Source organism: Oryx dammah, unplaced genomic scaffold, assembly GCF_014754425.2.
Source record: "Oryx dammah isolate SB20612 unplaced genomic scaffold, SCBI_Odam_1.1 HiC_scaffold_9, whole genome shotgun sequence".
NCBI lineage: Eukaryota > Metazoa > Chordata > Mammalia > Artiodactyla > Bovidae > Oryx > Oryx dammah.
Genome location: NW_024070193.1, coordinates 17102283 through 17115641, shown reverse-complemented (window position 1 = coordinate 17115641; position 13359 = coordinate 17102283). Strand labels below are relative to the sequence as shown.

The window sequence follows — 13359 nt, the reverse complement described above, 5'->3', positions numbered from 1 at the left end:
TACTGGTTGGGGCATAGACTTGGATAACTGTGATATTGAATGATTTGCCTTGGAGACGAACAGAGATCATTCTGTCGTTTTTGAGATTGCATCCAAGTACTGCATTTCGGACTCTTCTGTTGACCATGATGGCTACTCCATTTCTTCTGAGGGATTCCTGCCCGCAGTAGTAGATGTACTGAGATCTAATGAGGGCCTGATTACATCACTCCTCTTCCTCAAGCCTCTCCCGGGTCCTCATCTCATTCAGAGAAATAGTTACAATCCTTTCAGTGGCTCATAGAGCTTGGGTCGCGATGCCTCCTTGACCTCCCTGCCGCACTGGCCTCCTAACTCACCCTCAAACATGACACGCATGCTCCTGTCTCAAAGCTCTTGCACAGGCTGCTCTGCCTTCCCCCAGATAGTCACTCAGCACCCTCACTTCCTTCAGACGTCGGCTCAAACATCAGGTTTTCAAAGAGGGCTTCTCTGACCGCTTTGTTGGTTTTTCTTTTGTTGAACTTTTTCTTTGCCATGCCCCTTCCCTCGGCTTGTGGGATCTTAGCCTGAGATCTTGGGGTGCTAACCACTGGATGGCCAGGGAATTTCCTGCTTTGAATGGCAACTGCCTGATGGTGTTCCTATCTGCTGTATCATGCCGAATTTTCCTGCAGATCTTTCCTCTGATCATGACGTTTTATCACATATACAAGTTTGTTCTCTCCCCAAGAGAATGTAAGTTTCATAAAGATAAGGATTTGTTTAGTTAACTTGCTAGTGCTTAGCACAATGCCTAGTGTGCAGTGGGTGCTCAAAAAATACTTGTTGAAATGAATAAATCACTGTTAAAAGGCTTCCTTCCGTACAGTGGTCTGGCATGAGTCCTTTTCAGTTACCTGTGCTGTGTTGCTCAGTCGTGTCTGACTCTTTGCAACACCATGGACTGTAGCCCACCAAGCTCCTCTGTCCATGGGATTCTCCAGGCAAGAATACTGGAGTGGGTTACTATTTCCTCCTCTAGGGGATCTTTCCTACCCAGGGATCGAATCTGTCTCCAGCCCACATTGGCAGGTGGATTATTTACCACCGAATCACCTGGGAAGCCCCCTTTTTGTTGCCTAGAACTGACATTTGTTGGCACTTGCTTTACACCATGCATTGGACTAAGCCCTTGCCAGGCATTAGCTTATTTAACCAAGTACTATCATTACCCCATTATGCAGATGAGAAAACTATCTCAGAGGTTAGTTTCTAAACTGGTAGTAATGGCAGAGACAGAACTATGTCTAGATCTGACGACTCCGGAGTGTGGATTCCTAGCTACACGACACTCATTCCTGAGGCAGCAAGAATCTAAAAAGATAAACACAAGAACTATAGTAGGCTTACAGGTAATCTGTAACTCTTTTATATTTTTCTAAATGTGTGCTTTTCTCTCCCAGTAACAAGGTATCTTTTTTTAAAGACTTTTTTTTTTTTTTAATGTGATCAGTTTTAAGATCTTTATTGAATTTGTGACAGTGTTGCTTCTGTTTTATGTTTTTGGCCCCGAGGCACGTGGGATCTCAGCTCCCAAATCAGGGATCAAACCCCCACCCCCTACATTGGAAGGCGATGTCCTAACCACTGGACTACCAGGGAAGTGCCCAGTAAGCAGGTATTAATTTTACAATCAGAGAAAGAAAAAGGTTGATCTGCTTGCCCATCTGTCCATGAGGCCTGACCACAAAGTGGGGACCCTGAAGAAGACGACTGCCCACTGCCCTTCTGGGAGCCTCTGAATTCCAGAATCTCTGGGAACCTGGTTAAGAGCAGGAGGGATTTAGGGACTCCTGCATAGACAGTGGTGTAAGAAAGACAACTTCTAGGTCACTTGTGAGGACCGCAACTATTACCAGAAGCAGCAAAGGGTAAGATGGGAGAGAAACCACTCGCTGCATGTGCAACCATACAACTTTTTTTACCTTTTTGATTCTGGCAACACGTAGCCAGAAAAAAATATGCTTCAAGGTTTGATCCCAGCTTAATGTATGCCACCTTCTGCAAATTATGCTTGGCTTTGAAGCTGTGACCTGGCTTGCATTAAAAAAAAAAAAAAAATTATTTGGCTGCACCAGGTCTTAGTTGCATGTGAGATCTTTAGCTGTGGCGTACGAACTCTCAGTTGTGGCATGTGGGATCTAGTTCCCTGACCAGGGATCGAGCCTGGGTCCCGTGCATTGGGAGCACAGAGTTCAAGCCCCTGCACCTTCAGGGAAGTCACAGGGCTTGCATTTTTATCCAAAACTTTCCCAAGAAGACAACCCAGCCCTCTACACCTTGGTGTGAGTTTCTGTCCCTGCAGGGTCTAGTCAGGAGGAAGGAGGCCCTGTGACAACTCTGGGCCTAAATCCTCCGACTGTCAGTAAGCACCACAGTAGGGTCAAGAAACTAGCACTTCTGGTAAAGTTAAAAAGCCAAGAACGTGTCTGTTCTTAGGAAAGACACACTAAAGAAAAGGAACATGATGGAAGAGCTGACATTCTCAAACAATTCAGGGAAAAAAAGGTGTGTGTGAATGATAAAGCAAATGGGGCAAAGTGTAAACAGTCAGTGAATCTGGGTGAATGGTAAACGGGAGCTCCCTGTGTTGTTCTTACAGTGTCTCTGTGGGTTTGAAATCACATCAGAATAAAAAGTTACAAAGAAAAGGAAGTAGATGTGTGCTGAATTAACTAATGTGCTTAGCTTAGTGTTCACAGAAGCTAAACTAAGAGTCCAATTCCTTGTCTTGTGATAAACTCACCCAGGAATTGGAGAAAACAGATCGTCTCACTCCTCTTCCCCTCAGTCACTCTGGATCCTCGTAAGCTTCCTGGTATGGAAAACTTCCTGCTTGGATAAGAGCTTTGATCATAAAAATGCAATAAATGCCCAGAGCCTGAGATCGGAATTTTTGGAAGGGACTGTAGGAGATTGGAAGGGGAAATTTGGTACCTCCCCACGGGGAGGCCAAAGCACGGTCAACATGGAGAAAATCGGAAAACTCACAGGGCAGTGGAGGGGGTGCGGCAGGGCGGTGAGCAGACAGTCCTGCAGGCAGAAGCTGTTTAATAGGGGGTTGAAGCTACACACAGATGACCCCTGGGATGGAAAGTGCTGGGGGAGGAGGAGGGTCACAGAAAAAGTCCTCCAGGGGCTGAGGTCAGGAAGGCTGCTTGGGGCATTTTTGAAGGCGACTGGGAGAGACAGAGCAAGAAATTCCCTGCATAGAACGTGTCCTCATGATAAATTCCCTTGCAGCTGAAGCTGGTTTGCTGGTTCTGCACAAAGTGTGGAGGGGCACCCTCTGCACACCCTGCTCCCTCTGTCTCGATCATTTATTCCACCTCAAATAAACGTCAGGTGTCCTCCCAAACCCAGCTCTTCCTCCAGGCCTCGCTCCAGTGTGCGCAAAACAACCCACACACCTGACATTTTCCTCCCTTCCCCTTTGCAGTGCCTTCCTATAACATCCTCCCAAAAGCTCCAATCTTTCCTTCAAGGCCTGTCAGAGCCTTGCCTCCTACCAATTTCTCCAGCTGTTCCCTGGAACAGTCATTTGACTCTGAAAGGAGAGGTGTCAGTATGACTTAGGGTTCAGTTGATGCTTCCTCAGGAGGCATGGAGGAAGCTATTTTGAACTGAGCAATACTACCACACTCTTTGCAGTGCAGACCCTCTGAGAGCCATTTCTGACTATCCTGACGAAGCACTGGTAGCTGGAGGAGGAGCCTCAGACTGGGAGGCAGCCTTGCCATATGGCAGGGACAATTTGAGGGACCCAGCTCACTGGACCTCAGGCTGGTTTGGGTGGGTGCATTCCTTGGCTGCAGAGTAGTCATGGAAGGAGGAGGTGAGTTCTGGGGGCAAACAGACAGCACTGGGACCCATGCAGTCAGGAGACACAAGGACTGCGGACTTGGTGGCAAGGAACACTGTCTGTTATAGGAGATGCTGCCACATGTGGCTGGCTATGTGCTTCCCGCTGCAAGAGGGAGCCAAATGAAAGTGGGGAAGCATATAAAGATTTGTCTTGGCCCACAAAAGAAGCTCCTAAATGTCCAATCCTCAGGGCAGTCTATGAGGGTGTAGGGTGACCTGAAAAAAATAAGGGCAGCATGCTGAGGGCTTCACAGAGTTAGTCCATTTAAAGGACTGTTCTTCTGTGTGTGTGGTTTTTTTTTTTTTTTTTTGATACAGGTCCCAGAATCCAAAAAGCTCTGAAAACCAAGTCTGGTTTGGCATCAAAACTCATCTGGCAGATAATCCTGTCCTGAACTGACACATGGTTATTTATAGCTTTCACTTATTCCACTTAGTTGAATATTCATATGGTTCACTGCAAAAATTTTACATGTTATTATGAAGTATTATATGCACATTACCTTTCAAAATGTACAAACTTTCAATTCCAAAACAAATCTGGCTTCTTACAGGGTTTCATAAGGAATTTACAGACCACTATTAGATGCATCCTATTTTTTAGAGTGAAAGTAAATAGTAGCTGTGGTTTGTTAATAAAAAGTTAAAATGTTACTGCTGGACAAAATAAAATGTTGGCAACCCTAGGTCTAGTTCCAAAATTTCTGGAACATTTTTATTGTTCTAAGTCCAACTCTGGCATAAGTCATTTCTGGTACTTTACAAATCTAGGCCTGATTAGAACAGAGGTTGCCAGTTTGTTAGTCACACTGGCAAAAGAAAAAAAAGCATGCAGACATGTTTTATTTGCTTCACAAGAGTGCATTCTCCCCTCCCCTTTTATCTGGAAAGTGAACATAAAGTCCAGTTTCCAGTTTCTCTTGACAATTCAGAAGATAATGGCAATAGTCATGCCGGGCATGTAATCATCTGGAGCCAAGAGTCAGGTACCCTTCTCTGCTTTCTAGTCAATTTCCTCTGGAACACCCAGGTTGGCTCACTGTCGCTGGACAGACAGACTAGCAGAGACTTGATTTTCCTATGTTAAGACTTCCGGTCACCAGCTCCACAAATAAACTGCCCTAGCCAATACCTCCACACAGCTAGGAGGCTGCAGCTCTAGGGAAGGCTGCAGCAGAGGCTTCTGGGAGGCCAAGAGGAACTTGCTTGACTCAGTGAGCTCCTTCCTTAGCTGATGACACAAAAGAACTTAAGAATTCCTTCTCACTTTCACAGCAATTCCTGCCAAAGCAGCAATTATCAGGAATACTGTCAGCCTGCCTGAGGCTCAGCTGCTGAAAGTCTGTGGTCTATGGTCCCTTCACCCACAAGAATGACAGCATTTCATAAAATGGTATTAATGAATTTAAAACAGCTCTTTCCAAAAAAGGCACAATACAGAGCAAAATAAAGACAGTGATTTCAACTGAAACCTGTCCAGCTGGAGCCAACACTTTGGTCACAGTGGAGCCTGCCTAGGTAAAATACACCACTCTTACAGAGATGGTCTATTTAATCAGAACTCTTTTCTTCAAACACAAGCATATAATATAGGCAACACTCTTGCACCTGTCATCCTAAATGAACAAGTATTAAATTCTGTCACATGTGCTTTTAAACAAAAAGAAAGCATTTATGTCAGTTAAAGCTGGTGTCCCTTCTATTTCTCCTTCACATCTCTAAATCTTATTTCTCTCCCACCATCATCCCAGAAGCATAAGAACTTCATATAACTTCACATAACTATATGACGTTAGTATCTACTGACAGTAGTTAAACATTTCCTACAAAGACAACAGAATGGTTTTTTTTTTTCATTCAACGTTACTTGAGCTCTAGCAGCACTGATAACAAACAGACTCACTTCATTAATGTTACCTATTGTGTAGTGTTCCATCACGTGGTCCCAGTTCATCTCTATCCTTATTGATGGACATCTAGGTTGTTTCTAAGTATTTGCTGTTATACCTGTGTGACCAACAGAACGTTGGCAGAGTGATGGCAGGTCCCTTCAGATTCAGACTTCCATCCTCTGTGTGGTCTTCGCTCCCTTCACTCACTCACTCTGGGGGAAGCGAGCTGCTGTGCTGAAGGGCCCTATGGAGAGGCCTTCCTGAGGAGGAACTGAATGAAGCCTTAGGCTAACAGCCAGGCATCCTCTAGCCCCAGCCAATACCTTGACTGCAACTTCAAGACACTGTGGTCTAGATCTACTCAGCTGAGCTGCTCCTGGATCTTCAGAAACTGTGTGAGATAAAAATGTTTGCTAATCTAAGCTGATAAATTTGGGGGTAAACTGTTATATAGAAATGGGTAACTAAAACATATTTTGAGGACTTTGCTATAAAATGAGACCAGAAAAACAAATAAATTTTCAATATTCAAAGACAGATGATTTAAGCAGGCCAAAGGTTCTGTTTACTGTGGGTACTATCACAGTAGGTACTCTTCTCCACAGTATATTCTCACTTCACGAAGAAAGGGCTTTATGTGGACACAGCACATATATAATTCACCACCTAATTTTTGGTTTAAGTATTTAAAATACAAAGCTGTTTTTTGGACTAAAATTACATGACTAAATCAACTCTTCTCATGGATTTTCGTCAGTGATTTTATTAGCTACATAAAGTAATAAATCAGAAATGTCCAACTTTCAAACTACACCAAATTTTGTTTGTAGAAGAAACTGTGATCAGCTCTATGTACATGGAGGAAAAGAAAAATTTTGTTAAAAATATCCCAAAGGGCTTCCCTGGTGGCTCAGACAGTAAAAAATATCCAAAACACATGAACTCTTTGAATTTAGTTATGGAGTCTAAGGAATGGCGGGAATGAGGGAGGTTAAATAAGCATAGGCTAATTATCTCAGAGCAAGTTTTCAACCAAAACCAGAATGGTATAACTACAAAAAGATTTATGAACAGTGAAGTAATTTACAGTGGAAACCTGTGATTCAAGAAGTGGAAACGGTCGAGGCTTCGTAAGCGCCTTTGGTGCCCCTTCCTTACTGGTGCTCCTTCATCTGCTTTAACAGCCCACCACAAGCAAGCCTTCTCAGCCCAGCAGGAACGGAACCCTGCCATTTAAGAGGGAAAAACATGCTGTCCAAGCACACATGCCTGCTTCAAGTTCTATGTGGAACAAAATCAGGGAAATACAGAAAACCTTAGGATTAAAACAAATCCACTAGGATGTAATTTCATAGAAGTCTGCATCTCTGCTAAATGAAATCTGGCTACCTACATGTACTCTGGCCAACTCTAGAGGTCAGAATGAAAAGATAAAGTGAACAGCAAGTGTGGACAGTTATGAACATATCCAGAAAAACTTCCTTTACTCTCCTACCCAAGCCCCAGTCCCTTCTGCTTTTATTCTCAATGCTCTTGTCTTTTCATAGGCTTTATCTCAGTGTCCTTGCATAACAGGGTAACAAATCATGCAAGATCTGGGCTGAAATCTTTTGGAAGAAATATGGAGCTGGTCTATCTGCTAAATGAGCAGCCCTGTAAACACATATAACAACATATGGTGATTGCCTTCATGTGTAAGGGTTTATTGGTTCCATCCAAACCATGGCCCAGACTAAGACACTTTCACCTTTTTAAGAAAAAATATCCTCTATAACAACTACAACAAGGTAACTCCAAACAACCCAATTAAAAAGTGGGCAGAGGATCTGAACAGACATTTTCCCAAAGATCCACAGAGGGTCATCAGGAACATGAAAAGATGTTCAACATTACTAATTATAATGGAAATGCAAATCAAACCACAGTGAGATACTACCTCACACCTGTCAGAATGGCTATTACTGAAAAGAAATAATGAATGTGGAGAGGATACAGATAAAAGGGACCCCTTGTACACTGCAGCCATGAAATTAAAAGACGCTTGCTCCTTGGATGGAAATTTATGACCAACCTAGACAGCATATTAAAAAGCAGAGACATTACTCTGCCAACAAAGGTCCATCTAGTCAAGGCTATGTTTTTTCCAGTAGTCATATATGGATGTGTGAGTTGGACTATAAAGAAAGCTGAGTGCTGAAGAATCGATGCTTTTGAACTGTGGTGTTGGGGAAGACTCTTGAGAGTCCCTTGTACTGCAAGGAGATCCAACCAGTCCATCCTAAAGCAGATCAGTCCTGCGTGTTCATTGGAAGGACTGATGCTGAAGCTACAACTCCAATACTTTGGCCACCTGATGCGAAGAGCTGACTCATTTGAAAAGACCCTGATGCTGGGAAAGATTGAAGGCCGAAGGAGAAGGGGACAGAGGATGAGATGATTGGATGGCATCACTGACTCAACAGAGTTTGGGTAAACTCCGGAAGCTGGTGATGGACAGGGAGGCCTGGCGTGCTGTAGTCCATGGGGTTGCAAAGAGTCGACTGTTGGGAGTACTGAAAAAACTGGTGTAGCCACTATGAAAACAGTATGGAATATCTTCAAAAAATTAAATCTAAATTAGAACTATCATATGACCCAGCTATTCCACTTTTGGCTATTAATTTGAAGAATACAAAAACACTAATTTTAAAAGATACATGCACCCCTATGTTCATTGCAGCACTCTTTAGAATAGCCAAGATATGAGAACAACCTAAGTATCACCATTGATGGATCAAAGGATAAAGATATGGTATATGTGTGCAGTGGAATAATACTCAGATATAACAAAGAATGTTACAACATGCAGTAACATTTGCAACAACATGGACGGACCTTGAAGGTATTATGTAAATGAAATGTCAGAGAAAGTATACTACTCATACGTGGAATCTAAAAAAGAAAAAAAAAACAAATGAACAAACAAAGTGAAACAAAAACAAAGTCACAGATACAGAGAACAGTTCAGTTGTTACCAGAGGGTAAGTGGGTTGGGCAAAATGGGTAAAGGGGGTTAACTGTATGGCGATGATTGATGGTAACTAGACTTGTGGTGGTCATCAGTTTCTAGTGTACCTAGATGTTGGATTATAATGCTGCACACCTAAAAATTTAAATCCTTCAATAGCTGCAAGGTACGGTTCAAACCATTTAACAGGGCAAAACTCCAGGATAGTACATAAAACCTTAAACATGCTCTCCTATTCTAGGAAAATCAATCTCAGATCTCAGGGGTTTGTAAATCCAGGTACCTCGAGAGGATCCAGTCCTGTTCCCCAGACTGCCTCAAAGGGAAACTCACTTTGACTCTGCGACCAGATGTCCCTGGGCTGGACGGTGGAAGGTGAGAGGAAATACACCCTTTCTCTATGGTTCCACAGGCTTCTATGTCTTCCTCTAGCACCCTAGACTGGGACTGCCAGCCTCCCTGCCTGTATTTCTCCTTCACACCAAAAGTTCTTTGGCAATAGAAACTGCGTACTGGCAGGACCAGCACAATGCCTCACATCAGTTCAGTTCACTTCAGTCGCTCAGTCGTGTCCGACTTTTTGCGACCCCATGAATCGCAGCACGCCAGGCCTCCCTGTCCATCAACAACTCCCGGAGTTATGCTTCACTCAGACTCACTCAAAAAGTAGCTGCTAAATGAACGGATATAAAACCAGTAAAGCATAGAGATACAATATGGAGTAGCAAAAAGGAACCATCTTCATCCTAACTTTAAAACTTATCTGTAGTTCCTACCGTGAGTCAAAAATTCTCCGGGTTTTCACCTGGATAGGCAAAAAGCTAAGAACAAACTGCTAAGACCTCTTCCAGTATTCTAGTTCTACATACATCTGTACAAAACATGTTTAAAACTGTTAAGACTGATTTTCAAATGAACACACCAGAATCTGTAAGTGCAAAGGAACATCAACTTCTTTAAATGTAGGTACTATAACAAGTTACTCATTCAATTACAAAAAGCAATTTAAAATTCTGCAGAATTCTTTTTGTTTCTAATTTAAAGCAAAACCAAATAGCTTTTTCATTTACAAACGCAACATATACTTACTACTAAAAGTAAATCAGAAATCATAAAAAGAGAAAAGAATTGACCCTCAATCATACAAGCAGAAGCACTAGTGTGTAGCCTGGGTATAAGATCAGTCTGAGTGCTCCTGCTATAAACATATTCTGTATGTCTACACTCCCCCCCCCAAGGTTACTCTACACTCCTTCTATTACCTAGTATAGTGTGAACATATTCCTACACACCTTGCAAGGACAGCCATCTGCTGGGTGGTGATACTATTTTATTTAACTAATGACCCACTGCTGGATATTTAGGTAGTTTATCCATCACTATTACAGACAAATGCTACTCTAAATGTCCTGGTAGTTAAAACTTTTAAACACACAATTATGTCCTCAGAATAAACTTCCAGACATGAACCTTCTGGGAGGAAGGCTGTGCATCTTTAACAAGGCTGATTTGTTTGCAGTTGTTTCCCCTTTGGTAACAGATTTCCATCCTTCTGACAGTAGATGTAACCAGTCGAAGCAGCGGAAAGTCACTGGGGGTCAAGTCTGGTGATTAAAGTGAGTGATCAAACTAGGCAATACTATTTTTGGTTGAAAGCCTCTGATTATGCAGCAGTGTGACGGGTTTTCATATGTGACTCAGAACTGCTCTTGAAGGCAGTCACAACAGGAATTCCAAACTGTTGTAAGCAATTGGCTCATTGTCAAACTATGTACTTCCTAGAGACACAACTATAAAAGGGACGAACAGAGCTTGATGCTTTCTCAGGAGTCATTCCATTGCAGTTCCATCCCATTCACACATAAAGTCTCAACAGATGAGTCATTCAATTCATTTTAAACATCTGTACTGGTTCCCCTATCTGCAGTGTTATTTTCCACTCAAAGGACACTTCACATACATTATCTTCTTCATTTTCATACCATCAGTAAAAATATAGGTAATGATGAAGTAGAAACTCAAAGAAGACAGAATGATTTGCCTAAGGCAAGGCCAGGCAATAAAAGCTGATAAAAGGCAGAGCCAGAGGCCAATAAGGATCTGTTTAGCTTTTAACACAACCTTCTTTTCATTTTCTGACCCAACAGTCTAGTGCCTTACTGTAATTGTTGAATGTGTTACAGGGTCATTCAATTCTTGACTGCTAGGATTAAAATTTCTTAAAGACTCTATCACTACCAGTGAATAATCCTACTCTGTATATAACCTGAATATAAACTGAACAAAACTGGGGGTACTGCTTATGAATAGGCTCATTTATATTCTTAAGGAAAACTGGCAGTAACTACAAAAACCCATTTATTCAATTTGAATAAAGTAAATATTGATACTAGACTGACTTGTCTGGCAAATGAGTCACGCTTTAACAATAACCATAGTAAAAGGGGGAAAAAAAAAGACCAGTAAGTTAAATAAAAGGCTAATAAAACCTGGAGGAAACAGCTCAGCGTTTTCTTTTAAACCCTGAAGAACACCAAATGTATATTATGTTGCATAAAGAGTCATTTCAAGAAAAAACAGTTAACACAATAGCAGAGTCAGTACTAAGAACTTCAATGATATCCAACTCAAAAATGCATAGGGAGAGTAAAGTTATTTTATTAAATCATGCACATCACGTGTGTTAGTGCAAATAGTTTAATCTGTACTCCAGAAATTCTATTGTACTTTATATCTTTACAAAATAGATTTAAACAATTATTTACTTTAAAAAATGTAATTCTGAAGTTAAGCATCTCAGAACAATATTTGCAATAACCTATATACAAGAGGTACTGGGTACCACTGGCATATTAGCATTCTGTGGTGGAGTGGCTTCCTGCAACAGAAAAAGATGAAATGAACTGCATGACAGTATCTTCTACAAGTCAATTTGTGACTAATTCCTCCATAAGTCTAGTGATCCTCCCAACAGCAAATCCCAAAGAGCTTAAAATATAACCTTTAAAGTATAAACAATGACTGCCAAACAGCACAAGGCAAATTAAATCCTAAACTCTACTTCAGTATTTGGCTAGGCCTGTGGCTTGCCACAGAACATTCAAGCCAGTTCACTGACATTCCCTCCCAGTTTTCACTGACTGAAAAATTTTAACTATGTGATACTTCAGGATATTCTATGACCTAAATAATCTTTATTGACATAACTGTGGTGCCGTACAAAAACCATAGCTAAACCTTCACTTCCGTGTTTTAAATTTGCAACATCAAGCAGTGCTTAGGTGCTTCACTGTGCATGGAATACTATTCATCTTGGGGATAGTGCTTCTCATTAACAGAATGTCCCAGTTAACAACGATAAAAAGAAAATTACCATTTATATACCCAACCAGGAAATCTGTTGGTAGGTAAAATAGCTCACCTTGAACACGAATTAGCTTTGAAATATCATAACCAAATTAAGTCAGTAAAAACTTATCTAAAGAGATATTAATTCTTTCTTCAATTAAACATGCTTGGAGGAAGAGATGATATTAAAAAAAAAAAATCATGCTTCCTAAAATGCTGTATATGAGAAAGTAACTTGGCTTTTAAAGAAAAATATCTCTTTAAATACATGAGGTTTAATAAATTACATTCCAATTGACTCAACAGTTTGGTTTACTGCACTGAAACTGTATAATTACTATGTTTTTGCTCCCAGAAATACTTCAGTTTGCTCAAGAAAATACGCACTCTCATGGAAAGTTTTTCAAAGTTGATGTCCTCCATATCATCAAGTCACATTAAGGCTGAACAAGCGTGCACATATTCCCCAAATCATCACTAGAACAGAATATTTTCCAAGTGTATTTCTCCTTAAAAAAAAAAAAAAAAAAATCCACGCAAACAGTTGTATCTAAGTCTTGTTCCCAATAGCTCAGTGGTTTTATAACAAGTAAAAATGGCGTAAATATGTAAAAAATATATATATATGTGTATATATTTCAAACCGATAGGCACTGAGCACACAGGGCCTCTCTTCCCATGTATGTATCAGTTGTTTGGTTTGGGTAGTTATCGAATCAAAAAAAGAAAAAAAAAAAAGAAAGAATTACCTGGCCATTAGAATTCAGAGTAAAATACCCATAAATTTAATGTTATAAATAATTTGGTGTACCAAGAAGCCTACTTTAGGCCACCGTAATATTCAGAATTTAAACATACTCATTTAAAAATTACATGAAAAATTGCAAGCAAATTATTGCTTACAGTAGAAGAGTCACAATTTTATATCCTCTTTATAGACAGGTACATTTTATATACTTTAAAGCAATGACCCTACAGCTGTATTCTTGCACTTCTGCTGTTTTAAGAGGTAAAAAGGAAGAAAATGGTTCTGTTTGTCCCCAGCATGAGTGTGGTGCCAGCTTCTAGAGGGAGGACGGTGTACGGACTCAAGAAACGCTCTCATGGAGAAGCTCTGGCCAGACCTGGCACGTACAGCACGATGGCTGTCACCGCAACCAGGGCAGCCAACATGGGCATCCAGGGCCAGGGTTTCTGTGTGGAAAGAAACCAAGAGTCAAAATCACA

At 41.2% G+C, this 13359-nt stretch overlaps 1 protein-coding gene across 39 annotated transcripts in view; it reads right to left on the bottom strand.

Moving 5' to 3' along the window:
• Window positions 1-11418: 11418 nt before the first annotated feature.
• LOC120867962 (sarcolemma associated protein) overlaps window positions 11419-13359 on the bottom strand; it is a 157833-nt gene continuing 155892 nt past the window's right edge. For all 39 annotated transcript variants that reach the window (XM_040246472.1, XM_040246437.1, XM_040246435.1 and 36 more), the window contains one exon: window positions 11419-13326. Coding sequence is in view for 21 of the 39 variants with exons in the window: in XM_040246435.1 (XP_040102369.1) it covers window positions 13234-13326 (93 nt within the window). In the remaining 18 variants the exon portion in view is untranslated. The remainder of the gene's footprint in view (window positions 13327-13359) is intronic.